The 26,373-nt window shown below is 43.8% G+C and overlaps 1 protein-coding gene across 2 annotated transcripts in view; it reads right to left on the reverse strand.

The window, feature by feature from the left end:
• The window catches only part of GATB (glutamyl-tRNA amidotransferase subunit B), an 89,825-nt gene that overhangs the window by 8,993 nt on the left and 54,459 nt on the right, over positions 1-26,373 (reverse strand). For both annotated transcript variants that reach the window (XM_072724825.1, XM_026016591.2), the window contains 2 exons: positions 17,711-17,844; positions 10,481-10,559 (listed from right to left, as the gene is read on the reverse strand). In XM_072724825.1, coding sequence (XP_072580926.1) covers positions 10,481-10,559; positions 17,711-17,844 — 213 coding nt within the window. The remainder of the gene's footprint in view (positions 1-10,480; positions 10,560-17,710; positions 17,845-26,373) is intronic.

The following is a 26,373-nucleotide window of genomic DNA, read 5'->3' on the forward strand; positions in this document are numbered from 1 at the left end:
CTCATCAAGAAAAAAATAGGTCCCAAATAAATTTGGCAATGAAATGGAAGTTATAACTGATACCAGAGAAATGCAAAAGATACTCTGAAAGCCTATATATATGCCAACAAACTGAACGATCTAAATAAAATGGATCAATTCTTAGAACTGATTTGAATGAGGAAGAAGTCGAAAATCTGAAAATACCAATTGTTAATAATGAAATTGAATCAGTAATCAAAATTTCCTAACAAACAAAAAGTTCAGGCCTAGATAGTTTCACAGGTAAATTCTACCAAACATTTTAAAAAAGAGTTAATCCCTATATTTCTCAAAGGATTCTAAAAAATTGAAGAGGAAGGAACACTCAAATTCATTGTACAAGACCAGCATTACCTTGATAACAAAACTGAGGACACTCCAAAAAAAAAAAAAAAAAAAAAAAAAAAAAAAAATCATAGGCCAATGTCCATGTTTAACAATAGATGCAAAAATTTTCAACCAAATATTAACAAATTGAACTTAAAAATACATTAAAAGGATCATACACCATGATCAAGTGGGATTTACTTCAGGGATGCAAGGATGGGTCAATATCCACAAATCAATCAACATGATACACTACATTAACAAAATGAGGATAAAAATCCTGTGATAATCTCAAAAGATGCAGAAAAACTTTTTTTTTCAGAAAACCTTTTTTGACAAAATTCATCTGTTTATGATGAAGATTTACAACAAAGTAGGTATAGAGGGAACACACTTCACCATAATAGAAGCCATACATGATAAACCCAAAGCTAACATACTCAATGATAAAAACTGAAAGCTTTTCCTCCATCATCAGGAACAAGACAAGGATGCTCACTCTGGCCACTATCTTCAGCATAGTACTAGAAGTCCTAGCTTAGTCCTAGCAATCAGACAAGAAATAAAAGGCATCCAAATGGGTAAGGAGAAGTAAAACGATTACTATTTGTAAATGATATGCTATTACACAGAGAAGACCCTAAAGACTCCACCAAAAAACTTTTAGAATAAACAAATTTGGTTGCAGGATATAAAATTAATATAAAGAAGCTGGTTGTGTTTTTATAATAATGAAATACCAGAAAGAGAATATCAGAAAACAATCCCATTTATCATGGCATCAAAAAGAGTAACATACCTAGGAATAAATGTAATCACGGAAAGAAAGACCTACACTCTGAGAACTATAAAATATTAATGGAATAAACTAAAAATGATAGAAATAAATGGAATAATATTCCACGCTCATTGACTGGAAGAATTCATATTGTTAAAACGTCCATACTATCTAAAGAAATCGATAGATTCAATACAATCCCCATTAAAATATCAATGTTATTTTTCACAGAACTAGAACAAATAATCCTAAAATTTGTATGGAACCACAAAGACCCTGACTAGCCAATGCAAGCTTGAGAAAGAATAAAGCTGTCATGTTCCCTGATTTCAAACAATACTCCAAAGCTGCAGTAGTCATAGTAGTATGATACTGACACAAAAACAGACACTAGGTCAACAGAATAGAATACAGAGCCCAGAAATAAACCTACACTGATATGGCCAATCTATGATAGAGGTGGCAAGAAATAAAATGCAGAGACTATACGCTTTTCAATAAATGGTGCTGGGAAAACTGGACAGCTACATGCAAAAGAATGAAACTGGACCACTTACTTATACCACTTCCAAAAACTAGCTCAAAATGGATTAAAGACCTAGATGTAAGACCTGAAATCATAAAACTCTGAAAAGAAAATAAATGGTAAAATCTTGGGACACTGGTCTTAGCTATGTTATTTTGAATTTGTCTCTTCAGGCAAGGGAAATGAAAGCAAAAATAAACAAATGGGATTACATTAAACCAAAAAGCTTTTGTACAGTCAAGGACACCACCAATGAAATGAAAAAGCAAGCTGCTGAATGGGAGAAGATATTTGCAAGTGATATATCTGGTAGGGGGTTAATACCAAAAATATATAAAGAACTACAACTCAACACCAACACCCCCCAATAATCTTTTTTTAAAAAAAGATTTTATCTATCTATCTATCTACCTACCTACCTACCTACCTACCTACCTACCTACCTAATCTAATCATTTATGAGAGACACAGAGGCAGAGACACAGGCAGAGGGAGAAACAGGTTCCCTGTGGGAAGCCGGATGCAGGATTCTATCATCCCAGGACCCCAGGATCACGACCTGAGCCAAAGGCAGATGCTCAACCACTGAGCCACCCAAGGGTTTCCCACCCAGGTGTTTCCCTCCCCTCCCCCCACCCTAAAAATCTAATTTAAAAATGGGCAGAGGGCCTGAACAGATATTTTTCTAAAGAAGATATACAGGTGGACAACAGGCACATGAAAGGATGTTCAATATCACTAATCTGAAGGGAAATGGAAATCAAAACCACAATGCGATACCTTCTGTCAGAATGGCTAAAATAAAAACACAAGAAACAAGTGTTGACAAGGACGTGGAGAAAATGGAACCCTCGTGAACTGTTGGTAGCAATGTAAACCGGTGCAACCACTGTGGAAGACAGTATGGAGGGACCTCAAAAAATTAAAAATAGGGACGCCTGGGTGGCTCAGCAGTTGAGCGCCTGCCTTCAGCTCAGGGCGTGATCCTGGGGTCCCGGGATCAAGTCCCACATCGGGCTCCCTGCATGGGGCCTGCTTCTCCCTCTGCCTGTGTCTCTGCCTCTATGTCTCTAATGAATTAAAAAAAAAAATTAAAAATAGAACTACCATATGATCCAGTAATCCCACTTCTGGGTATTTATCCAAAGACAATGAAAACATCTATTCAAAAAGATATATACACCCCTATGTCCACTGCAACACTATTTGCAATAGTCAAGATATGGAAGCAACCCAAATGTCTACTGATAGATGAATAAAGATGATGTCACATATACACACACACACAAAAAAATATTAATCATAAAAAAGAAAATCTTGCTACTTGTGACAACACAGATGGACCTAGAACGTATTATGCTAAGTGAAATAAGTCAGAGATAAAAATACCATATGAGTTCGTTACATATGTAGAATCTAAAAACAAACTGACTCACGGATGCAGAGAGAACAAAATGGTGTTGTGTGTGTGGGTAATATATCAAAGGGATTAAGAGGTATAAACCTACAGTATAAAACAAATCACAGGGATTCAAAGTACAGCATAGTGAGCACAGTCAGTAATACTGTAGTAACTTTGGTAACAGACGGTAATTTGAGTTATGGTGATCATTTTATAATGTAGATAAATATTGAATCACTAAGTTATATACCTGAAATTAATGCCAATACTGTGTGCAACCTATACTTCACTTAAAAAGTCAATACACGTTCACTGTAGAAAATAAGGAAATCTAAATGATAAAAAGACATCACACCTACACTTTCCATTCCCTCAAGATAACAAATGTATTTTAGTGTTTTCCTTCCCATATTTTTGTTTTGTAACATAGTTGCAGTTATAACATATGGACAGTTTGTGACCTGCTTTTGTTTTACTTTTGACAGAACTACTTTTATATATCAATAAAAAATTTAATATCAGGTGTATTTATCATAATGTAATTAAATTATCCCTCTGGTAGGTATTTAGACTTTGACTAGTGTTTATTTTGTTCCTCTGCATGGTCTCCTAAAAATGTGCATTTAACATGTTCAACATTCAGGAAGAGAATGTAGAAATCTCAAGAGGGATCCAGATCTGCTGGCTCAAAATGGAAATCACCTGTGAGGACTTGCCTACCAAGAATCTATGCAGTGACTCTTTACAGGAAAATGAGGTGGGAAGCCCAGAGACCTGGAAACAGGCACGCCTGGCAAACACAGGAGGCCGCTCCCGGGCCTGCACCATTTCTCCTGGCCTGCAACGGCCACCCCGGCTCACAGCACAGAGCGGATCCACGCAGAATGACCCGGAGGTCAGCCTTTCCTGGCACCTAACACAGTGGGACCCGACAAGGCTGGATTTGCCCGGGCCAAAAGCACCAGAATAGAGGTGGTGTGAGGCAGCCCGGGGATCACTGCCAAACCACGGCATTCAGGAGGAAAAGCAGGACAATGCTACGATGGATACTTTTAAACGCAGAGAGCTGGCCGCTCCCTGAGAAAGTAGGGCGAGGTAGGGCAGGGGTACAAAGGAGTGACGCTAGGGAACATTTCAGCAGCCTCCAGGAACAAAAGGGAGCTGTGTCTGGAGTGTTCTCCACCCCCAGTTGGAACACATCAGCCTATTGACTTTTCCAATCAGTCAAGTGGCCACTGCAGCCCAGCCCCAGCCCCCGGGGACGACGCAGTAGACTAATCCTGTGCTCCGTCCTGTTTCAGACCCAGACTATGCACTCCTGGCTGAAGCCCAGCAGCAGGGGAGCCCGAGGGGGCCGCCGGCCTCCAGGCCAGCCTCTGCAGGGCTCCCTGGCCCTCTTGCCGCAAACGTAATGGCCTCTGGGGTTGCCAGTTTTGTGCTGCAGCATAAATCCTCAGTTTTTGTCTGTGTTTAATCACCACCCTGGGAAGTACTATCAAAGTGCAATTGTTCCTGGCTATGCGGGCAGCTCCCAGGCCCTGCTGCTGCCCACCCAGGACAGGCATCTGTAGCAAGGGGTTCCGGGGGTAGTGCAAGCCATCTGTGTTAAGTGGCCACTGAAGGCATGGGGTCATGCAAGCTGGGAGGCCCCAGTCACTCGCTGACCACAGAGCCAGTTCTGACACCTGGGGCAGAAACTCAGCCTTCAGCTCCTGAGGGACGGAATTCACACATCCTTTCAACTACCACCTGACTGTTTCTCTAGCTAGTACCATTTTTAAAGTATCTGGAAGGAAGGATGGAAGGAAAGCAGGCAGGCCCCTTGCCTGTCCAGAGGTTTCCAGAGTCAGGGTGTGGAGGAAAGGCCTGTTCAAGGGAGAAGGCAGGGAGGGGGCTGACAGTTACAGAAAGGGAGGTCCCCTCTGCTCAAAGGCAAGTGAGCCTTGTGAAAGGTCATTCTTCCAGAAAGGCACAAACGACAACCCAAGCCCTTAAGAGAAGCAGGGCACAGGAACTGAAGCGCTGGAAGGGAGAAGACAACATCTAATCATTTTGTAACAGTTTTACTAAAGAACATATGGGCTTGGTGATTTCTCTTTAAAGCAGACCCCAATGGAATATTACTCAGCCATTAGAAACGACAAATACCCACCATTTGCTTCAACGTGGATGGAACTGGAGGGTATTATGCTGAGTGAAGTAAGTCAATCGGAGAGGGACAAACATTATATGGTCTCAGTCATTTGGGGAATATAAAAATATAGTGAAAGGGAATAAAGGGGAAAGGAGAGAAAATGAGTGGGAAATATCAGTGAGGGAGACAGAACATGAGAGACTCCTAACTCTGGGAAATGAACAAGGGGTAGTGGAAGGGGAGGTGGGTGGGGGGTTGGGGTGACTGGGTGATGGGCACTGAGGGGGGCACTTGACGGGATGAGCACTAGGTGTTATGCCATATGTTGGCAAATTGAACTCCAATAAAAAAAATACCAAAAAAAATTTGCCAAAAAAAAAATCATATTACAGATTATATTGAGTAGTTTTTCAAAGTTTCCTATTTGATATAGGCAAATCTTTTAAAATTCAATGAAATGACTTTATTTTATGGCAAATAAATAAATAAATAAAGCAGACCCCAAAGTAGACAAGAGGAAATGGGTTAAGTGGCACACCTATATGTTAAAATTCAATTTCCATCTCTATGGAATCCCAAGCCAGCTCGGTTTCACTAGAAATGCTAACTGGACAATCCCCAGGAGACCGTGGATCATCCACATCTATTTCAGGCGTGCCCAAAGCGGAAACATTCTGTGCGCTTTCTCCTGGGGCTGTGGCTGGCCAGCAGTCTGGAAGGCACCCAGGGCCTCTGAGTCACAAGAGGCTCAGGACCCTGGGATGCTGTCCTGTAGGGGAACTGCCATTCTGACGGCCCTCTCCTTGGTGAGGGAAGGAGAGGGGGCTGCTAGCCACGACTTCCACAGGTAGAACTGGATCCCGTGACAGAAATCCAGAGGATTCCGTCTACAGTTACCAGGAGGTTGCTCATGATGATAAATCATCTTTTTCCATTTCTGGAAAATAGAGGTGCTTCGTGGTAGCAACCCCTGGCCTCTAGAGTGCCAAAGGGATGAGGTTTGTAAATCTCAGAAGCATTGCCAGAACACCTGCGAGGAAGGAGCAGTGAAGGGTGTAAGGGATGAAATAATGGGGGACAATGTAAAGGAGAGAGATGGATTAATAAGTTAGACAAAGTGGGAAATTCTTTGGAATTCAGAATTTCTTAAAAAGATTTTTATTTATTTATTTGAGAGAGAAAGAGAATATGCGTGCACAAGCAGGGATTGCAGCAGATGCAGAGGGAGAAGCAGGCTCTCTGCTGAGCAGAGAGCTCGACTCAGGGCTTGACCCCAGGACCCCAGGATCGCAACCCAAGCTAAAGGCAGATGCTCACAGGCTAAGCCACCCAGGTGCCCCAGAATTCAGAATGTTCTAAGGACAGGATGATTCTTTCTATGAATGTGTCATCCTTAGGAGTCAGTTACTTGGTCAACTTTTTTCCTCATCTCCTGGTCATCTAATCACTACCGGAACCTCTTCCAGTTCTGTCAGAGGGAAACACCCATAAGGAGTGGAAGCAGAGAATTTTTCTGCTCTGCTTGAGTACCCTCTGGCTCACAGGGTTTCTCAAACCCAAGGCCTACTTGGATTCTTTTGTTAAATTTAGTAAAAATTAACTGTAATGTTTTTCTTTTAAGAAGAGTACACTATAGAAGACACAAGAAGATGCTCAATGTAGTTAGTCATTAGGGAAATGCAAATCAAGTCCACAGTGAGATACACTTTACACCTACTAGGATGGCGAGGATATGGGGAAATTGGAACTCTCGTACATTGCTGGTGGGAATGTTAGTGGTGGGTGCAGCCAGTTTGGAAAATGGGCAGCTCCTCAAAACGTTCAATGTATAATTACCATATGACCCAGAAATTCCATTCTCTATACCCAAGAACCTTGAAAACATATGCTCAAACCAAAACATCTGAACACAAATGTTCAAAGCAGCATCTTCATAAGAGCCAAAAACTAGGGATGCCCAGGTGGCCGAGTGGTTGAGCACCTGCCTTCGGCCCAGGGCATGATCCTGAAGTCCTGGGATCGAGTCCCACATCAGGCTCCCTGTGTGGAGCGTGCTTCTCCCTCTGCCTCTCTCTGTGTCTTTCATGAATAAATAAATAAATAAAATCTTACAAAAAAAATAGAGCCAAAAGCTAGAAACAACTCAAATGTCCATTTACTGACGAATGGATAGACAAAATGTGGCATCTATTTACAATGGAATATTCTTTAGCCTAAAATAGAAATGAAGTACTGGCATGAGCTACAATATGGATGGATTTTGAAAGTATCACATTAAGTAAAGAGGCCAGACATAAAGGGCTACATGTTGTAGAAGTTCATTTACATCAAATGGTCAGCAAATCCAAAGAGACAGAAAGTAGATTAGTGGTAACCAAGGGAATGGAGTTAGTGGGGAGTGACTGCTAACGGCTTATTTTTCGATGTGATGAGAATGTTCTGGAATTAGACAGTAGTGATGGCTGCACAGCTTTGTGAATATACTAAAAACAATGAACTGTCCACTTCATAAAGAAATAAACTTAAAAAAAGGGGGGACTATAACCTCTTACTTTCTAACGTCTTCATTTCTAACCTCGTGTCTGTCCGTCTCATCAATCTATTCTTCTAATTACACGTGCGTGAAGGATACCTGTGATGGTGTTCACCCGGTATTAATGGTAGTGCTTTCAAGGTGGTAGGATCTGAAGATGTTTGTAGTTTTCTGCACTAAATTCTTTATAATGAATAAGACTTTTTTTTTTTTCCACCAGAAAATCAGTAAGTGATTTTCTTAAAAACAGGAAACAAAGTAGAAAAGTTAAAAAAGCAAAACTCCCAAGGGAATAGTGTAAACAGGAGCTTTATGCCGGCATACATCGGCATAACATGCTGGAAGTTGATAGAACCCAAAGGTGGCCCTAGCTATATATGAACCAGCTGTCAGCATTAATTACCTAGTATTTTCCATTTCTTCCCATTGAACCAATCATATTCACTGTACTAGGCTTCCTTCCTCCTTCCTCCTTCCTTCCTTTTTTTTTTTTTTTTTTTTTTTTTACAGTAGAAAGAGCTTTTATTTTAGAGATAACAAAAAACCCATATACACATAACACCTATGGGACTTCAGAGGTGCAATCTCAGATTTTTTTTAAAAGATTTATTTATTCATGAGAGACACAGAGAGAGAGAGAGAGAGAGAGGCCGAGACATAGGCAGAAGGAGCAGCAGGTTCCATGCAGGAAGCCCGATGTGGGATTCGATCCCAGGATTCTGGAATCATACCCTGAGTCAAAGGTAGAGGCTCAACCGCTGAGCCACCCAGGCATCCCTCATATTTCTTTTTTCCCACATTCTTTCACCTGACATTCAGAGCCCCAGACAACCCACAGCATTGTTTTGTCCACAGAAAAAGGGACAGCTGAATGTCTTTTGCCAGCTGTTAAGACAATTTCTCTTTTGGACTGCCTGGGTGGCTCAGTTGATTAAGTGTCTGCCTTTGGCTCAGGTCGTGACTCTCGGTTCCTGGGATCAAGCCCCACATCAGGCTCCCTGCTTGGTAGAGAGTCAGCTTCTCCCTCTGCTCCTCCCTTATGCTTCTGCATACATGCTCTCTGTCTTACTTTCTCAAATAAATAAAAATCTTTTAAAAAGTTAAAATTAAAAAAAATTTTTAAAGATAATTTCTCTTTGTGTCACAGAATCATAACTAAACTGAAAGCAATACTTCAGAAACAAAACTAGAAACAACCTAGCATACCAGTGAGCTCCCTCTAGTTTGTAATTTCTTTTTAAAAAACTCTAACACCTGGGCAGCCCTGGTGGCTCAGCGGTTTAGCGCCGTCTTCAGCCCAGGGCCTGATCCTGAAGACCCAGGATCGAGTCCCATGTCGGGCTCCCTGCATGGAGCCTGCTTCTCCCTCTGCCTGTGTCTCTGCCTCTCTCTCTCTCTCTCTCTCTCTGTTTCTCATGAATAAATAAATAAAATCTTTAAAAAAAATAAAAATAAAAAACTCTAACACCTTAGGACAATCAACCCCTATTTCTAATACTTTACTCCTTCCTTCCTTCCTTCCTTCCTTCTCCTCCCTTTCCTTCCTTCCTTCCTTCCTTCCTTCCTTCCTTCCTTCCTTCTTTCCTTCCTCTCTCCCTCCCTCTGTCCATCCTTCCCTGTCTCCTCCCACTCCCTGGTGGGGCAGGAGGAGTGAGAAAGAGAAATTTTTTCCCCTTTCATTTCAAATGCTACAATTCATTTACTCTTATGTATATATAGAGAGAGCTTTCTTCTGCCCTCAGGCCATCTAATGTTTCTGTTACTGCCGAGCACTGTCATAAACATTTGTATTCTGACATCCAAGCAACCAAAATCCTCTCCTACATATGCCAAGGTCCCTGCATCCGAAAGCCTCACTGGGTGGCGGGTAAACAGAACCTTTGTTCGTTCTGTCTCCAGTTTCACTGTGCAGAGCTGGGTTCACACTCCATAGTGCCTTATAATTAGCCAAAAGCAGCTGCTTTTCCAAAGTCTCACTTCGTACCAGTCATTACTGTTGATGTGCATAAATATTAAATGCAAAAGGCACCATTAAAGGCACATTACGTTTCTGGCTGAAGCACTGATGGCTTCAATATCCAAAGCTGAGATCAGGCAGCCGGCTTAGTGTTCTTTATCCCTCTGGTACTTGTTTCTAAGAGTTTTCTGGATTCCAAGAGTCTCTTGCCCACCTCCGACTCTCAGGTGGAGGGAGATGAAGCAGAGGCCACCTCTGAAGCCACTGCTGTTTTTCTCAGTGTACAGACACTGCGCAAGAGGAGGACACTGTATCTGTCGAATGACCGTATCCTCCTTGCCAGGAGACTGAATTTTAGGAGGCAATCAGGCAACGAAGAGCAGTAAACCCCTAGCACTGGCTGTGAGGCTGTGGAGGATGGAGGAGGACCAGAGGGTCAGGGAGCGCCACCAAAGCTGCCCCCAGTCTTGGCTTTGAGGGTGCAGGGGCCGTGCACATGCTCTCACGCCCCCACAAGCTGCAGTCCTGCCTTTTACATAAATACGTGTTTGGAAAACATTCCAGGCGAAACCAAGCAGTAACTACTCCCCTGGTTATTAGCAAGATGAGAAGCATATAACCTAGACTGCACATACCAACTTTTTCCCTTTGCTAAATGAAATGTTTCTACCTTTTCAGTAGAAAAACAGCACATGCAAGCATTTAATTCTTCAGTTATGAAATTCACTTAGTGATGGCAATTGGCATAAAACATTTATTGGGAGAGCAGAGCAGACGGAAACTTTAGGAAGTGTGGACATACCTGTTTAGCTGCTGATGAAGAGATTGCTTTTCTGTCCAGCAAGTTGAGAAGCTCAGCCAGCGCAGAAGGTGTGACAGGACTAGCAGCCCCCAAAAGGAGAGAAAATAAATTTACATTTCACACTGTCAGCATACCCATTTATGGTTAGTCAGAAGCAGAGCACTTGATTTTGTAGGTTTAAATAATTAAACCCACACCCAGGAATGGAACTAATATGCCAACTGGGCTCTATTTTATTTATTTATTTTGTATTTTAGGATATAACAAATTTCGGTGACTAGTGTTGTTTTTCTTTATTTTACTACTCAACAATAATGGCTGTTTGGCAGAAGTTGTAGCAACAGACAACTGCTCAGTTTAATTAGTCAGAAAAAGGAGTGGCTGCAAAATTCATGAACCATGACAAGAAAAAACAAAAACAAAAACAAAAACAAAACAACCCAGTAATTAAATATTTTCAACTGCAAGATCAGCCTAAAAATTACTTCAAACAAAAGAGCTAACAAAGCTACTTTTCTGAGTGTTTTTATGCAAATATAAATTCTTTTTAATCGTAAGAGCTTTTCTTTAAGGGAATGGGATAACTGCCATCCCCGTCCTTAACTCTCCTCATGGGCATCTGCACAGACACTGTTCTCTCCAGGCTTACAACGGAAGGGCCCAGGATTCATCATATCCACGTTTCTAGGATGTGACTTATTTGCCAAGATCCCATGATAAAAAAAAAAAAAAAAAAAAAGGCCAAGGAGCAACCAAACCCAAAGTGTCACTGATTCACATTCAGGGGTAGGAATGTGTTTGCATGGGGGGAGTGCCTAGATGAGTGAAAAGACAACACTGAATTAGACACTATTTTTTTTTTTAAATATGCAATTTTGCTACTTTTAAATACATACAGCAACTAGACTAATAAAATGCTGTTTATCTGGGGCCATTAGGGGACTAGTTTTAAATAGATAGGAATGACTTATAAATAGCACATTAGTGTGAATGAAAGCTTCTGAAATGTCTAATGCCAAGTGAAAACACCTTCTGTTTATGTCTTAGTTCTCATCCATCACAATTAATTTCTTTGTAAGCTCTTAGATAATAAAAAGGAAACTGCCACATAACCCTCATCCAGTTTCCGTGAATTCCAAACCCAGTGAGTGCAAGTTCACCAGCTCTGACTTACTGGACTCTGGTTCAAGTACAGCGAAACCTCATTACGACTGTTCATTCAAAGCAGCTGACACACAAAGACACACCATCATCCTTAAAGTCTTGGTTTATCCCAAAGTATGGATAAGAGGTAATTCCGAGAGGAAAATAAGTTTGGAGACTATCTGGTGTTATTAAGTTGGTATTTGGAACATCTGTGAACCACTCTGATTAAATCTCAACAGGAAGAAGGGCAGAGAGCTGGAAAAAAAACCGATAAACCCCTTTCCCAACCTTCCACATTACTGACAAGTAATAAAGAGTCAGGTTGTTTGAAAAATAATGGTTCCTTGGGTGTTCTGCAATCCTAGAAAATACAGTGGCTAATTAGAGTGCAGACAGTATGTAGAGCCCATAATAAGCACTGACGTTGAACTGGATTTCTAGAGCATGCAGCAAAGAAAAGGTCCCTTCTCCCACATGAGTTGATATCAGGGATGTGGAGACAGAGAAGAACAGAAATAGAACATAACTAAAAATACTTTGCCTTTCATCTAATGACCTTAATTCACTAGTTAGGCCATCAATGTACGCTATAAAATATTTCCACTGACCTACCAGCACAGGAGATTTCTCACTCACCTTTCTGTCCCCACAAATGCTTGACACATAGTCAGTAATATTGGTGTCACAGAGCTCTTCCCAACAGGGACAGCTATCCGGTATATGGCATACATTAAATTTAGAAATGTCAGGGCTAACTAAAGATCAGTACCTGCCATGCTGTGGGTAGAAGACCCCACTCATCAGTTAAATAAACAAACTGCAGATCTGCAACATAATGGCAGCCGAAGCACAAGCTACGGATTTGCTGCTGTCAGATAATGCTGGTTCTGTGACAGTGAATGTGTCTCCACCAAAAAAGAATCTGACAGTGAAAGGCTTAAGCTTTGCGTGCCAGCCTCCAATCCCCGGAGGCCCATGCATGTACAGAGGGATCTTCCCCATCTGCCAACTTCCTCCAGCTGCCTAGAGCTCTTTTGGGATCACGACTCCATCCCCAGCATGGATTCTGGGAGCAGACACTGCCACCTGTACAGCCACACACACCCAGCCCCTTCCCCTCATCTGAGAAATGTGTGGCTCATCTCAATCCCCACACTCATTTCTGGCCCAAAGTCGGCCTGTCCTGCTTCTGTTAAGTGGGCCCTGGACACCAGGTGGCTCTTGGAACTCAATAATCCTTGTGTCCATCCTGATGGCTTCCCTGCACCCCTACTGGGTGCCCCAACCCAAGCACCTGTTCCAGACGGTCTCCTTCTTGGCACATGCCCTCACCTCTCACCTCATAAGGTCATCAGCTGTTGCAAGACTCAGAATTTTCTAGTGTGTCCTCTTCCTCTTCTTCCATCAAACAAACCCCTCGACTCATGCTTTTAGTTCCATGACTTTCCACTCTTATGGATCCCACTTGCATGTCTGTTTCCTCTCTCCTGGGGCTTTAATCATGCACCTTCACGAATGCTCAGATCTTCCCTCCCTTGAAAATGTCTGCAGGTGATCTTGCAGTCACTTGCTTCTGCCTGGTTTCTTACCTCACCTTTACCAATAAACATCCAGCACCAGTAGCTACTATCTACCCTTGTAAGCACAGTCATTTGGATACTAACTTTAGCCCTCTCCAGAAGCTGTTCTCTTTAAAAAAAAAAAAAAAAAAAAAAAAAAAAATCACATCCCCATTATGTGCCAAGCATAACAACTTTTCCCCATTATGCTGCACCCCAATCCTGGGCTACATTTAAAGGCTCTTGTGAAAACCCCTTTCCTTGGACCTCCACATTCTCTTCTTTATCCTTGATCGTCCCTTGTGCACTCCTGGCCTACTAATGAGGAGGAGCCAGCGCTCTTTTCCATATGATTATCTGCCTCCGCCTCAGGCCGGCAGAGGACGGAAGCACATCTGTTCCCAAGACAGCCACTGCTTCTTCAGGGTCCAGTTCTCTCTACCACTGGATTCAACTGCCTCTCACCAAACATGTTCTAAACAAGGGGTCAGCAAACTTCTTCAGGGAAGTGCCAGAGGCCAAATCCTTAAGGCTTTGTGGGCCACATATGGTCTCTGTCACACAGTTTCTGTTTTGGTTTATGAGATAATAACCACTGTTCGCTCAGGGGCTGCCAGAATGATCTTTAACAGGCTCCAAACCTGCAGCCCCACTCTTGTCCCCACATGTCACACTGGACTTCTCTTCCTTCACCGTCAGGCACTCTTGGCTCAAAGGCCTGCCCTGGTTTGCTAGCGCCTCAGGAACTGCTGCCCCTTGGCTGACCTACAAGTTGGGGGTACTTGACTGGACTGGACAACTGGGCAGTGGCCCTTGCCTGATTTCACCATGAAACGCTTGGTCAAGGGATCTGTAATTTCCACTTTCTTAACTCAATCAAACCCGTTATTAATAGCAATTTAGAATGAGTTAGCAGAAAAACAACTTTCGAACCTATGCTCCAAATAATTGAAGAGCCAAGTTCAACAAGAGCTTTTCTGGTTGGACCCTTTAAACACCAGTCTTCTGACAGGTCTTTAAAGATGAATGCTAATTTGCAAAATCACTTCTTGCCAACTTGACCTCTAGAGTGTTCCCTGTCAGTGTTATCGTAAGACTACTGCTAGCTCCATAGCTACTGCCGTTCTAAGCTTTGAAAATGTTCACTGCAGTGGCTGATGATGCTCATTAATTAATGTTTGTTCCAAGGCGAGGCTGGTGTCTCCAGTCCAGCTAACAATGGTTCTATGGACTGTGTAGGAAGAGAGCTACTACAGCTTACTTTTGGATCCTCAGTTCTTGTTCTATATAAATTGTGTAACAGAATTATTAACTGTTACGTAAACTCCCTCTTTACCTGCTTTTCGAACAACTCCATACATGTTTATTCAGAATTGGGTACCCTTTGGGTTCTTAAAACTCTGGTGCTTATGAATTGTTTGGGTAAAGACGAGGAGCTCCAAGTTCACTCAACAAGCTCATTTATCAGCCTCAGCACCTGTAGCAGCTACCAACGTGGTTGATAAGTAAACCCTGTAATTTCAGACTGACATCTAAAGATGCTAGTCTGAAAGTCAGGGGACTTGGTTCCTGGTCTCAGGGGTTGTGCAACCTGAGGTATGTCCCCTTACTAATCAGGGCCTAGACTTCCTCGTTTGCTAAAGGAGAGAGTTGAACCAGAAGTTGTCTGAGGTCTCTGCCAAGACTAAAATTCAGTGACTCTAGGCCAACATCATCAATCATAGCCAATGACATGGAAAACCATAAATTTAAAGATCAGATTTACAACTCCTCCAAAAGCTCAAACCACATCATGGAGCCTTCCTGGCTTCTTCTGGCCAACATGAGTTTCCCTCTTCTCTGCTCCCATCGTACTGTGTCTACAACAGAAGCACCCCCTTCTGCCTCGGATTAAAATACTGACACATGAGTCTAGTCCTCCCCAGGAGATGGCGAGCTCCGTGAGGGGCAGGATGGGGTCCTCCTTGTCCTACCACATGCACTGTATAGAGTTGTGCCCTACTGCATTTACTGGATTTGTGGCTATCCTCCCCTATGACCCTTCCACAGCCTCATACTCCAGCCCTGCTTCAATCATACAGTCAGCTGTGCTTTCCTGCCATTTCCCACCCTCTGCTCCTACAAGTTATGTTCCTCCTTGGTCTAAAAACATATAGTCCATTGTCATTCCCAGCCTTGGCTCTCTACAGGTGTTGCCCACACCTCGGCCTCACCAAATCCTCTCCATTCTTTAAGGCTTTGGTACAGTTGTCTCTCCTCCATAAACTTTTCTAGATGGCTCCAGCCTTTGCTGAATGGCCACAATATTTTATGTGTAAAGAGTGGAGTGTCTGAAGAGAAGTCAATCCTAAAAGGTCAGGAATGAAAAACAGAGAGGCAACAGATGCCAAAGCAGTTTAGGGGGCTGAGGGTGGCTATTGTTTTGGTACTTAAAATACCAACCAGGCAAAGAGAAGGGAACTAACACCGAGGGCCTGCTACGTGCCAGGCACTGTGTATATTCTGCTCAAAAACCTTCAGAGGCAGGTATTGCCATTTTTGTTTTATAGTGAAGAAATGGAGGGTCAGGGAAGGGAACTTGTCCAAGGTCACTGCTGGTGAGGAGCCAAGTAAGGCAGTGAACTTGTGGCCAACTGGCTGCATTACTGCAGCATATACACACTGAAAAGGCTGAAAGTGAAGTTGGCACTGTACAGCGTGACCTTCTCTGAGCCAACAATGTTTTGGAATCATGTACCAATGTACGTTTGTCCCCCTCCCCCACTCTCCACGGCCATGGGATGCTGCGGAGACAATGGCACACCTGCTGCCATGGGGTTCCACTTCCCTCTGGGACCTAGCCGGGTAGGGCCCGGTTGTCTGCCCAGGGTTCCTCATCCTCTCTCTCTCCTTCACTCCCTATACTTCAATCTGCTGCTTACTCTTCCCTTCTGCAAACTTTCCTTTCCTTTGGCTTCTGTGACACTCTGTCCTAGATTTCCTCCTCTCTGCCATTTCTTTTCCTCTGCCGTCTTCTCTGCCCACGCTTCTCACTTAGAGTCTAGAGGATCTCCAGCTCCTTCCTCAGCTACCCGATGAGGCCACACCCTCCTGGATTCTCTTCTGTTTCAACAACTTCAAGAACTATCTTTAAGCCCCTAAGTCCAAGTTCCACCTCTACTGGACTATGTACTTGTGTTCCCAGATATGTGATGCCCAGACTCACCTCAAGATTTTTACACGTGCTATTCCCTATCCTGGAACACTTTTACCTCTTGGATTTTGCCGGCCTAACCTTACTCATCCTTCCCTCAGGCCTTAGCTTAGTTGTTACCTTCTCCTTCTCAGAGCACCTGAGCTCACTGCTTTTAAATCACCAGCTTCTAGACTGTCAGCTCTGAGAGGAGAGACTACATCTGTTGTGCTGACTGGTCTTCCCCATGTTTAGCCCAGTGCTTTGCACAGAGCGGAGTCTAAATAAACATGTGCTGAATAATGAACAAATGAGAACTCTAGGATTGATACCTCCCAGATAGCTCTTGTCAGCGGTAGATCATATATCTGCCTGCCTCCTGGGTATCCCCACGAGGGGGACGTCTGTCCTACAGGCAGCCCAACTCAGCACGTCCAAAATGGAACATGGCATCCTGCCCCACCCCGTCCCTGTGAACTTATTCCTCCCCCTCTAGCTCTTTCTTGCTAGACTGAAAAACGCTGCCCTTCATTTCACTCCACTGTCCAAGTAAGAACTGGAAGTTGTGCAATGTGAGATAATTGCTCCCCATTTACCTCGGCTCAGGCCCTTGGCATTTCTCACTGGCACTCCAGCAACAGGCTCCTTGCTTCTAGTCTGTTCCTCCAACTCCACTCCCTCAAAGTGACACTGGAGTGGACCGGAGATCTATGGCTTTGAGAGCTGCTGACAGAAGTGCATGGTAGCCTCTGTGGCTTTCTCCTGAGCTTTCTTGCTTGCCTCCTTGGCACCCCAGAGTTTCTGGGTTTCCTGATCCTATACACCTGCTTGCCTCTGAGTGTCCAATGGCTACTCTCTTGCCTGGAATGCCCTTGCCCCTCATCACCTGGCAGCTCCCACTAGTCTTCAGAGCCTACCTCCAGCATCCCCTTCTGAGGGAAACCTTGTTCACCTTCCGGCTTTGGGTCAGGCCCACTTTGTGTCCACTGAGGGCACCCCATGCACCTCTGGCCTAACAGGATCACACTTAGGTGACTGCCTGTTTTCTTACAGGCCTATATGCCACCCCCCCCCCCCCCCCCCAGCTTGTATTCTCTTGTCTTACTCATCTTTAGGCCCACAGCTCCAGCGCAGTACAAAGGACAGCACGGACAAAAATTTGAACAAATAAATGAAATTTCAGATACGATAGAGGACAGCTTTAGAATTTGGAATTCACAGGGGGTGCGTGTGTCTTGTCAGGAGATCCTGAGCGGCAAGAGGGAGAACAAAACACTGGCCCTGCCCTACTTCAACTGTTTCTGGATACAGAGTTCATCATAAAGGAAGAAAGAATTCCCAGACCCCACTCACCTCTCATTGACAGCAAGGTTCTGTTGCTTTAAAAAACCCAGAAAATTGTTGAGGATCCAACTAGTTACTTTTTTTGGCTCTGCCCTAGTTTCTTTTATCACATTCTGGAAGAACTCCAGTAGGCCAACTTCATTCTGTTAAGAAAAAAAAAAAACAAAATATATACACACACACACACACACACACACACACACACACACCAAAAAATGAAAGCTCAGCATTCTGAAGGCAAATCTGAAACCATCACCCTCTGCCTCCTCTGGGACATCTACTTGAACTTTCTTAAACACAAATGGCACCAGGAGATTCTGATCACTTTCAGTAAACAGCAAGTATTCAACTTCTACTACTGTCACTGTGCATTTTTCTAATCTAGCATTTTCTCACAAGAATGAACATATTTCAGAGAAGCTGGCTTGCTGAACCAGAGAAGGGTGATGCCCACTCTCACCCAAACTCACCAGCCCTCTCACCGTCAGCCTTGTGTGCCCTACGACCTTTACCCTCGAGCTGCATCCTTTATCCTCTGGCCCACGATGTTTGGCCTGAGTTGACTGTCCTTTCTCATTGCAGGTCTCTCCTCTGCTGGAAGTCCCCGGGATTGCGAGAGTAAGAAGGCAGGAGAGGAAGCAAATCAAGAAGGAAAAGAGAATATTCTATTTCTAAAAAAAATCAAAAGTGGATCATAACTGTATTTATCTTCACATCGTCCCAAGAAGTGATAGAAATGGTTTTCAAATGTTTTCAAAATGAGAAAAAACTCAGGCACATGTGATCCACTCAGACCACATGACCAATGGAGGCAGCAGTGGCTTCCAGGTCTTCTGAGCCAACACAGCGTATCCCTGCCTATCCTCTTGCTCTGTGAAAACAGTCTTCAAAGGGACTTGAAGAAGATTCTACTGTCTTCCCCTCTGAAGTGTCAGCTCTGGCAGGCGGGGTCACCCTGTCCTGTTCACTCTACAACTAGAGCTAAGTCAGTGCTGGGACATGGCAGCTATGTGGTAAGCACCTGTGAATGGAATCGATGCCTGCCATTGCCATGTGCATTTTTAAGAAAATCACAAGTGAATGCTCCTTCTGTATCATGCCATGTTCACCTTTAAATATCAGAACTGCCACAATCATGCCTAAGAGTAACCCCAAGGCACTCATCAAGTGCCTTAACTACTATGGCACTTAACTGCCAGCTCATTTCAGTTTGGCAGAACCAAAAAATTTGGCTAAGTCCATCCTTTGTTTTCCAATAAGAAAAATGAAAATATGTGCTTCTCACATATAAGAAGCCAAAACTTCCAAATACAGAGGGAACACATGCTTAGTAGATTTCCCTTACCTGCTGCAATTCAAACCAAACCATGCTTTCTTTGAAATAATCTTTTTAACTTTATACTATGGGTAAGGCTCTCACCCTTGCCCCTTTCAGAAAACCTTCGTTAAGCAAAGGAACTTTTGGAAAAATAAGATACTGGGAAGAAGCAAGACATACTAACAAAAGTGCTCTGAAAGTTCAGCTGTTATAGATGCTGTAAAATACACAAAGGCATACGGTTGCTAAATTCCATAATAAAAAATAATCTACGTGCCCTTTGTAACAGATAAATTCTCTGGTGACAAGCCTACTGAATAATCCCATAATCATCTCTTGAATCTCTTTTCAAGCCAACGTTACTATTCTGCTCATGCTAAACCAGGGCAAAGGCCACCTCAGCAGCCAAGGCTTGACTGCAGATAAAGGCAAATGCAGGCAGAACGAAGAGGTTCTGCTTAACTTATGGAAAAGTATTCAAACTTCCGCAAACCTCTGGGGAAGGAGAAAACCGCTATCCGGCCCAAATCAGACAAGCAGAAGTCCCTTTGTTCTAACCCAGACAGGCTGGCCCACTGGTGAAAAGAGCTGTCAGAACGAGAACTCTTTGCTTTGCCAAGGGAAGGTTTTCTAAATCCACCCAGAAATATTGCGCTTGAACTCCCAGGCTTGGCTGAGTTGCTGGGACGTGATGAATATCTATTCTCCTACCCTTGGGTGGTTTTTTTATTGGATGGATAACATGGCAAGTCAGATTTCTGTTTGTCTTTTTGTGTCAGGGCTGTGATGAAGCCTCTCCGAGCTGGAACTGTTCTTCACTGGGGGATGCGCGGTTTCAGCACGCAACTGCAAGCGCACAGGAGCATCTGCGATGGGGATGGCAGCAGGGCTGCAGACGGCCGAGCCGCTGCCGACCAGAGCATGACGGATCAATACAAAGTCATGCTTCGGCTGCCCGCTCTGGCTCTTTAGATCAGAACCCCACGTTTCAAGGAAAAAACCCCACAGCATTCTAGATAAGGTTTTCTTAGTTTTTCTATGAGATCAGCAACTGCTAATAAGCTCGGCACAAATATCACAAGTCCCTGGTGAACATGGCAGTGTTTTCTCAGGAAAACACTGGGCTGGTGACTCCCTTACCTAAAAACCATAATAAGAGCGACGCAAGAAGGCCACCGCATCAGGGAACCCCTAGCTTCCTTCTCAAAGGCAACAACATGCAAGTGTCTGGCTCAGCACTAACCTATCCTACGTCAGACAGAGCTGACACCATAGCTACACAGCGCCTCAAGTCGCCCGGCCAAATGTCACACTAATTGTTCCTTCAGCCACAGCTAACACAGCAGTGACAACTGGGCCCGTCCTTGGTGTCACACTGGACACCCTATACAGCTCTATGACCGGGAAGCGTCCTTTTCACATTTTAATCAAATTTCCCCGGAGCATTCAATTACACCAGAGCCAATGCCAGGACAGCCCCTTAGACGCTAATAAGAACCCTCCGCTGCAAATGGATCTGTCAGTCGGTCAGTGCAGGTGTGAGGCGAGGCACAGGGATCACCTCACTTCGCGGCCTGGTCTGGGAAGGAACCCCGATCTACCCTTGCATCAGTTCCCAGAAGCAGTATCTTTTCGCATTCTACTGTCTTTTTGTAAAGCTGTCTTTTAAGTTCTACCCTCGGGGATGACAAAACGTCGGAAGACTAGAAGTTGGAATAGGATGAAGGCTGATTTCTCAACCACCATTCCCGTTCTAAGTCCCACGCCCTTTGAACCTGATGAGAGGGCAGAAATTAGCTGGACTATATTTAGAAGGAGGATGAAACCTGAGAGAGACAGCTGCCCAGTGGCAGCCCCAGAGAAGAAAAAGCCCACAAAGTACAAGTTGAGGAACAGCTGATTATGCGGCAGGGAGTGACCTGGCAGCTAAAGGAACCCCAGATTAGCAATCCGGGGCTAGTTAAAAAGCTTTCAGGACTATTTCCAGAATGGCCCTTAGACACAGAGAAGGGCAGCCAGCCCTAGCGGGGAGCTTCACGTGGCTGCTGCTCCTGCTGATGCTACCAACACTTTTTAACAACAACAATAATAGGTGCGGGGCACTGTTCTAAGTGGTCTCTATATTCACTCATTTTATTCCTAATGACAACTATTAATGGATACTAGTAGAACTCTCTCTTACAGATGAGGACACCGAGGCATTAACTTGCTTGAAGTTACACAGCAAGAAAGCAGCAGAACGGAGATCTGAACCTCTGTGGTCTGTGCTCTTAATCTCCATGTTACACTGCCTCTGCTGAAAAAATATCATGTTCCTGCCTTCCCGGGGACTGAGACTGAGCACCTACCAGTGCCAGGCACAATGTGAAGCAACTAGCTCATTAGAAGAATGCACTTTCCCACCACTCCCATTATTTTATTTGGTACCTGCCAGCTGTTCAAAGGTTCTTCACATATTAAAAATGTTGCAGAGGCCCTTAGCAATTAACTTACAAATTAGGAGAAAATGGCAGGTTCTCTTTCTCCCTCTGCCAACATACACCTATACCACCTGGCACACTCTACTGTGGCAGGACACACACCTGCTCCCAGATCAGGAAGGCGGTGCGCGCGCACACACACACACACACACACCCTCACCCTCTGCCCCAAGCTGTACAGAGCTCCTGGGGGACAGGAGGGTGGCCAGAGTTCCCTGGGGTCTCTTCTGCATCCCTTCCACACCTTCTCCTCACAGAAGTTACAGTGAGTATGCCTCAAACAAGACACTGCCCAATTCTGAGGCACCTTCTGACGTTAGAAGACCACTCCCATAATTGCTCACACAGTTCTGGTACCAAGCATACTGCATCTTACTGCCTACTAACTTTTCTGATCTGGGGACTTTGTGCACCAGTTTATACCTAACTGGGCAGACCACTCCTGTGGTGGGAGCAGCTGACTGCACGGCAGACCCTGCCTCTGTGGACTGAATGACTGTGGCCTCAACTAGGTGAGGGGCTCACAGGTCATGACATCTCATCCTGTGGAGGTACAGATAGGAACTATCTGGCACCTGGCAGGGGTGCCGGGGTGAGCAGCGACTGAGCATTTCTGCCAACACTGTAAGAAGGCCCAGCGTCTGTATCGGTGGGGACACTGTGGTTCCCTCTTAATTCCTATGGATTTGGTCATGCTTACAAAGTGAGAAAAACAGAATGCAGACCCACCACCTTGTGAAAATTGGCCCTAAAAATAACATTGAATGCTAGTGTTGGGATGGAAATGGAAATTAGACTGTGTGTGGCAGTTCTAGGGAAAGAAAGCAGAAGTTATGGCAAGATTAAGGACTGACACATTCAGTAGGGTGGAGGCTTGGATCGATGATATGAATGAGCCTTCCCTCTGCTTTTCATGGAAACAAGAAATAGCTGTGGAAATCTTACAGTGGGGGAGGGGTGGGAAGAAAGACTTATCCAGTGGAGTCGTCAGTGGGGGAAAAACTAAAGGTAGTTAATTGGTGGTGTGAGACTAGGATAGGAAACCTTACTTTCACTGGAGTATGTCAGGAGGAAGCCAGAATCCTGAGCCATCATGGTCACTTTGAAGCGTATGGAAATCTGGAGAAGTTTGGAAATCGACCCAGAAACACCAAGACAAATTCTCTAATCGGTCTCAGAAAATACACAACTAGAAAAGTCTACAGTCCTATTTTGGTCCTGGGTCATGTTCCCAGTGGGCCTGGAAGCCTAAAATCTGAGCAAAACTCTGGTCCCAAGAATTTCACTTGTGCTTCGTTCCTAGCAAAGTTGGGAAGTATACGTCTGAGTTTAACTCAGGATAATGGTTCCACTCAGAGAGGGTTCACACCTACGTTTGGCTTCGACTTATGTGAAAATGAGTTTACATTCTCCGAGATACATGAGCTCTAGGCAGGATGAGCAGAATCTAATTTGGCAATAAGACTTTCTTTGGATAAACAAAATCCAAATAATTCAAGTAATAAAAGTTGACAGCAGACTGGCGTAATTAGAAAACCATATCTTCTAGAATGGGCCACAGATAGTATGCTGTCAAGAAATCAATTCTGATCATAATCACATTTTCAATGTGCCTAAAGCCACCATTGTCAAATGGGCCCCACAAAGAGGAAACCTGTGTTGGTCAACAGCAGCTTTCTGGATGCTGTTAAAAATAGCAACAAAGGTTCCAGGTAGTGTTTGCTCATTTGTTCCAAGATCTGACTGAAACCTGAAATAGTGTATTTTAATTGTCCCCAAAAGGAAATCATTTCATAAATAGGAAACCCAGCTCTAGGACAGATGAAAAGAGTCCCTGTGAATCCCCAAGGCTGGGCACTCAGGACTTCACTCCTCCCTGCACTTTTGCTCCAATGGGCAGGTCCCTGAGGGGGTCAAATGAATCTGAGTTCAAAGGATCCTCATCTCTGAAAGTCCTCTGTCACTTGCATCTGAAATAAATGAATTGTTGGTTTTTCAGGAGTAAAGTTAGAAGATGCATCTTTTATTCAGTTTTACCAGAACAAAATATCGGTTATGTTTCTAGTGCACAAAGTAACTATAAAAGCACCCGTAAGCTGGCAAACACTGGGTGCAATTTTATAAAACGAAGAATAAAATCAATTTCGAAAATTACATGGAGCTGAAATATGGTGAGCGACGATGCTGACCAAATGGATTTTCCTTCAGCAGTAGTTAGAAGGCCAGGGCTGCGCTCCTCAGTACACCTAAACAGTCTAAAACTGGTCACTATAGTTCCAGATGCCTTTTTAAAGTATTAGTTTTAAAGTACTATTACCTACTGGCATACAGATATTTATCATGGGAAATTATTTTATAGACAGTTGATCCAAAAAGAAAACCAAGCCATATCTCGGCTACTAGAAACTCAAAGCAAAATTCTTTGGGAAACAACCCATTTAACAATCAACCCTAGTCATATTTTTCCTGCCTCTCTGTCCCTGGAGACACCTTACCCTTTTTCATGGTGTCAGAAACAAAGGATTATGACTTCAAATGGAGAAAAAGCACCTGAAGAAAATGAGGTTGCTGAAATGAGACTACACATCTTGAGGTTGAATACAAGGACAGACAGACATGTATGGCAGCACGGGCCACTAATCTAGAGGTTCACAATCACATTTTCCTACAGTCTCACTGGGGCCATGTTGGAGTTTTCTTAAAAGTTCGCTTGCACAGCTCTCAATGTGTTAGCGGCTATTTGGGGCCAGTGCTCTTGTCCCCGGCAACTTATTCTAGGGAGTCTGCTTGGCTGTATTTAGATTCAGTGAAGATTCTGCTGTGTCACTCATCTTCAGGGGAAGTGAATCATTCCATTCCCTCTTTCAGCTGGGGAGGATAACAGTGCCAGTTACTTTTGCAGAGCCCTCCCGGCTCCCAGGTGTCAGAGGTGAGATCTGAAATCAAGACTGTCTCTCTCTCTGTGTTTCAACCCATTGCCCTGCAGGGCTACTTGGGAGAGTTAAAAGCGACATGGAAAAGATAAAGCTCTTTAACCTGAAAACAGCACAGGGAGCTGTGGTGAGTACAGCAGGCCCTCAAGAAACACTGAATTGGGAATGCTACGCCATTCCTCTGCTGAAATCTTGATCAGACTCACATCTTTCCATCTACTGAATTCGTACACGGCCAGCCGCCCTGCGAGCTCATACCTGGTCCTTACCGTGTGCCTACCGTGTACGGGACTGCGTGACATGAGGCAACAGGCAAAATCATCCCACAAACCTCACCAACCACCCCCCCCCAATTCTGCCCTCTGTGGAGACCTTTTCAATGATTCATTCAGAAGGAGCCAAGAACCTGAGGTAGCAAGTTTGAGAAGGAAAATAAAGTTGCAGAGGAGAGCTGACATCTCTTTTTTGTGACTTAAATTTTCTACTTGGAAAATGGATAGAATTTCTGTTTTTCATTGGAGTTGATGGATTCTCACTAAATTTAGGAGAGCGCACTACTTCTTTATTTATGAGGCAGTCTGACATCTTAAAAACCAAGGAGAGTGGTCAGAAGTTTTAAATGAACCAATGGTCTGTGACTGTTTCACGAAGCATTAGTGGGACTGTATGAAACATTAGAATTAACAAAAGTAAAAACTCTATTTTCTCTGTCAAGTGATCTAAAATAGCAATGAACTTGAACCATCATTGCTGTTTGGAATTGTGGCACATTACATGTGTGGGCAGGCAGCAGACCTTGGACATGTAAATAAAGCGTGGGCCCTGAAGTCACTGCAGACCACTGAACCTGGCCCCCCAGAGGCTTGGCTAAGTTACTCAATGTCTTACACTCTACCGCAGTTTGTTTCCTTATCCATAAAATGGGGACAACAACAATATTTATCAGAGCGCTGTTGTAAAGGTAAATTAAAAAGTGACCCGTGGGGTGTCTGGGTGGCTCAGTTGGTTCAGTATGTGACTCTTGATTTCAGAGTGGTTGAGAGTTCAAGCCCCCACCTCCCCCAGTTAGGCTCCATGCTGGGCCTGGAGCCTACTTCACAACAAAGTGACCTGCTATAAACTGCAGAACCTGCTGTCAGGGAGCAGTGATTTTCTTGTCCTGCTTAAGCAAATGACTACAATTTGTTTGCATTCTGAGTCAGGTAAGGCAGATACCTGTGGGGATATCTCTTCCTAAAACATCACCCTGGGATTATCTGCTAAGAAAAATGCACATGCATATCATCTACATCATTCTCATAATTACTCTTGGGATATACTGACTCAGAGAAGGACTTGCTATGCTATTAGAATCTCTCATTTTTCAGGATCCTAATACCTGGATCTCAGTTTCTACATTTCTATTCCTTAATCCTTATAAATGAGGTCAGCAATCAAGGCAATTTGACATAAGAAAGGGAAGCAAGGTGAACTAAATAGGTTGAAGTTTCAGGTGGAGCAACATACTTTTAATGTGACTGGAGGAAAAAACAGTACTACAGGTTTTCTGTTGGGAGGGGACTGTCAGGAGGGTTTAAGAGAGAAAACCAGGATGTAGACTGGATTTAATATCATAAAAGGACCAGTTCAGAAAACAAGAGTCAGAGAGGCCAAGTGACTTGCATCTGGACACAGTACAGAGGGATGGTTAAAGTGGTGATCCAGGTCCTTCTCACCCAGAGTTCAGTGAGACTGGTATCATCCCATGATTTGCTAGGGAGTCAAGAGCAGTTTATGGATCTGACCTTTAGAAACAAGGATGCTTTTATCAGAAATGCTGGTGCTTCTAGGACTTTCATGAGTATTGTAACAGTATCATTTGTCCATTCACTGAATGCCTACTATGTACCAGACACTGTTGTAGATGCTAAAATATTAGAGTTCTGTAAATATCAAGCATAA

The sequence above is a fragment of the Vulpes vulpes genome, chromosome 10, assembly GCF_048418805.1.
Source record: "Vulpes vulpes isolate BD-2025 chromosome 10, VulVul3, whole genome shotgun sequence".
NCBI classification, from domain to species: domain Eukaryota; kingdom Metazoa; phylum Chordata; class Mammalia; order Carnivora; family Canidae; genus Vulpes; species Vulpes vulpes.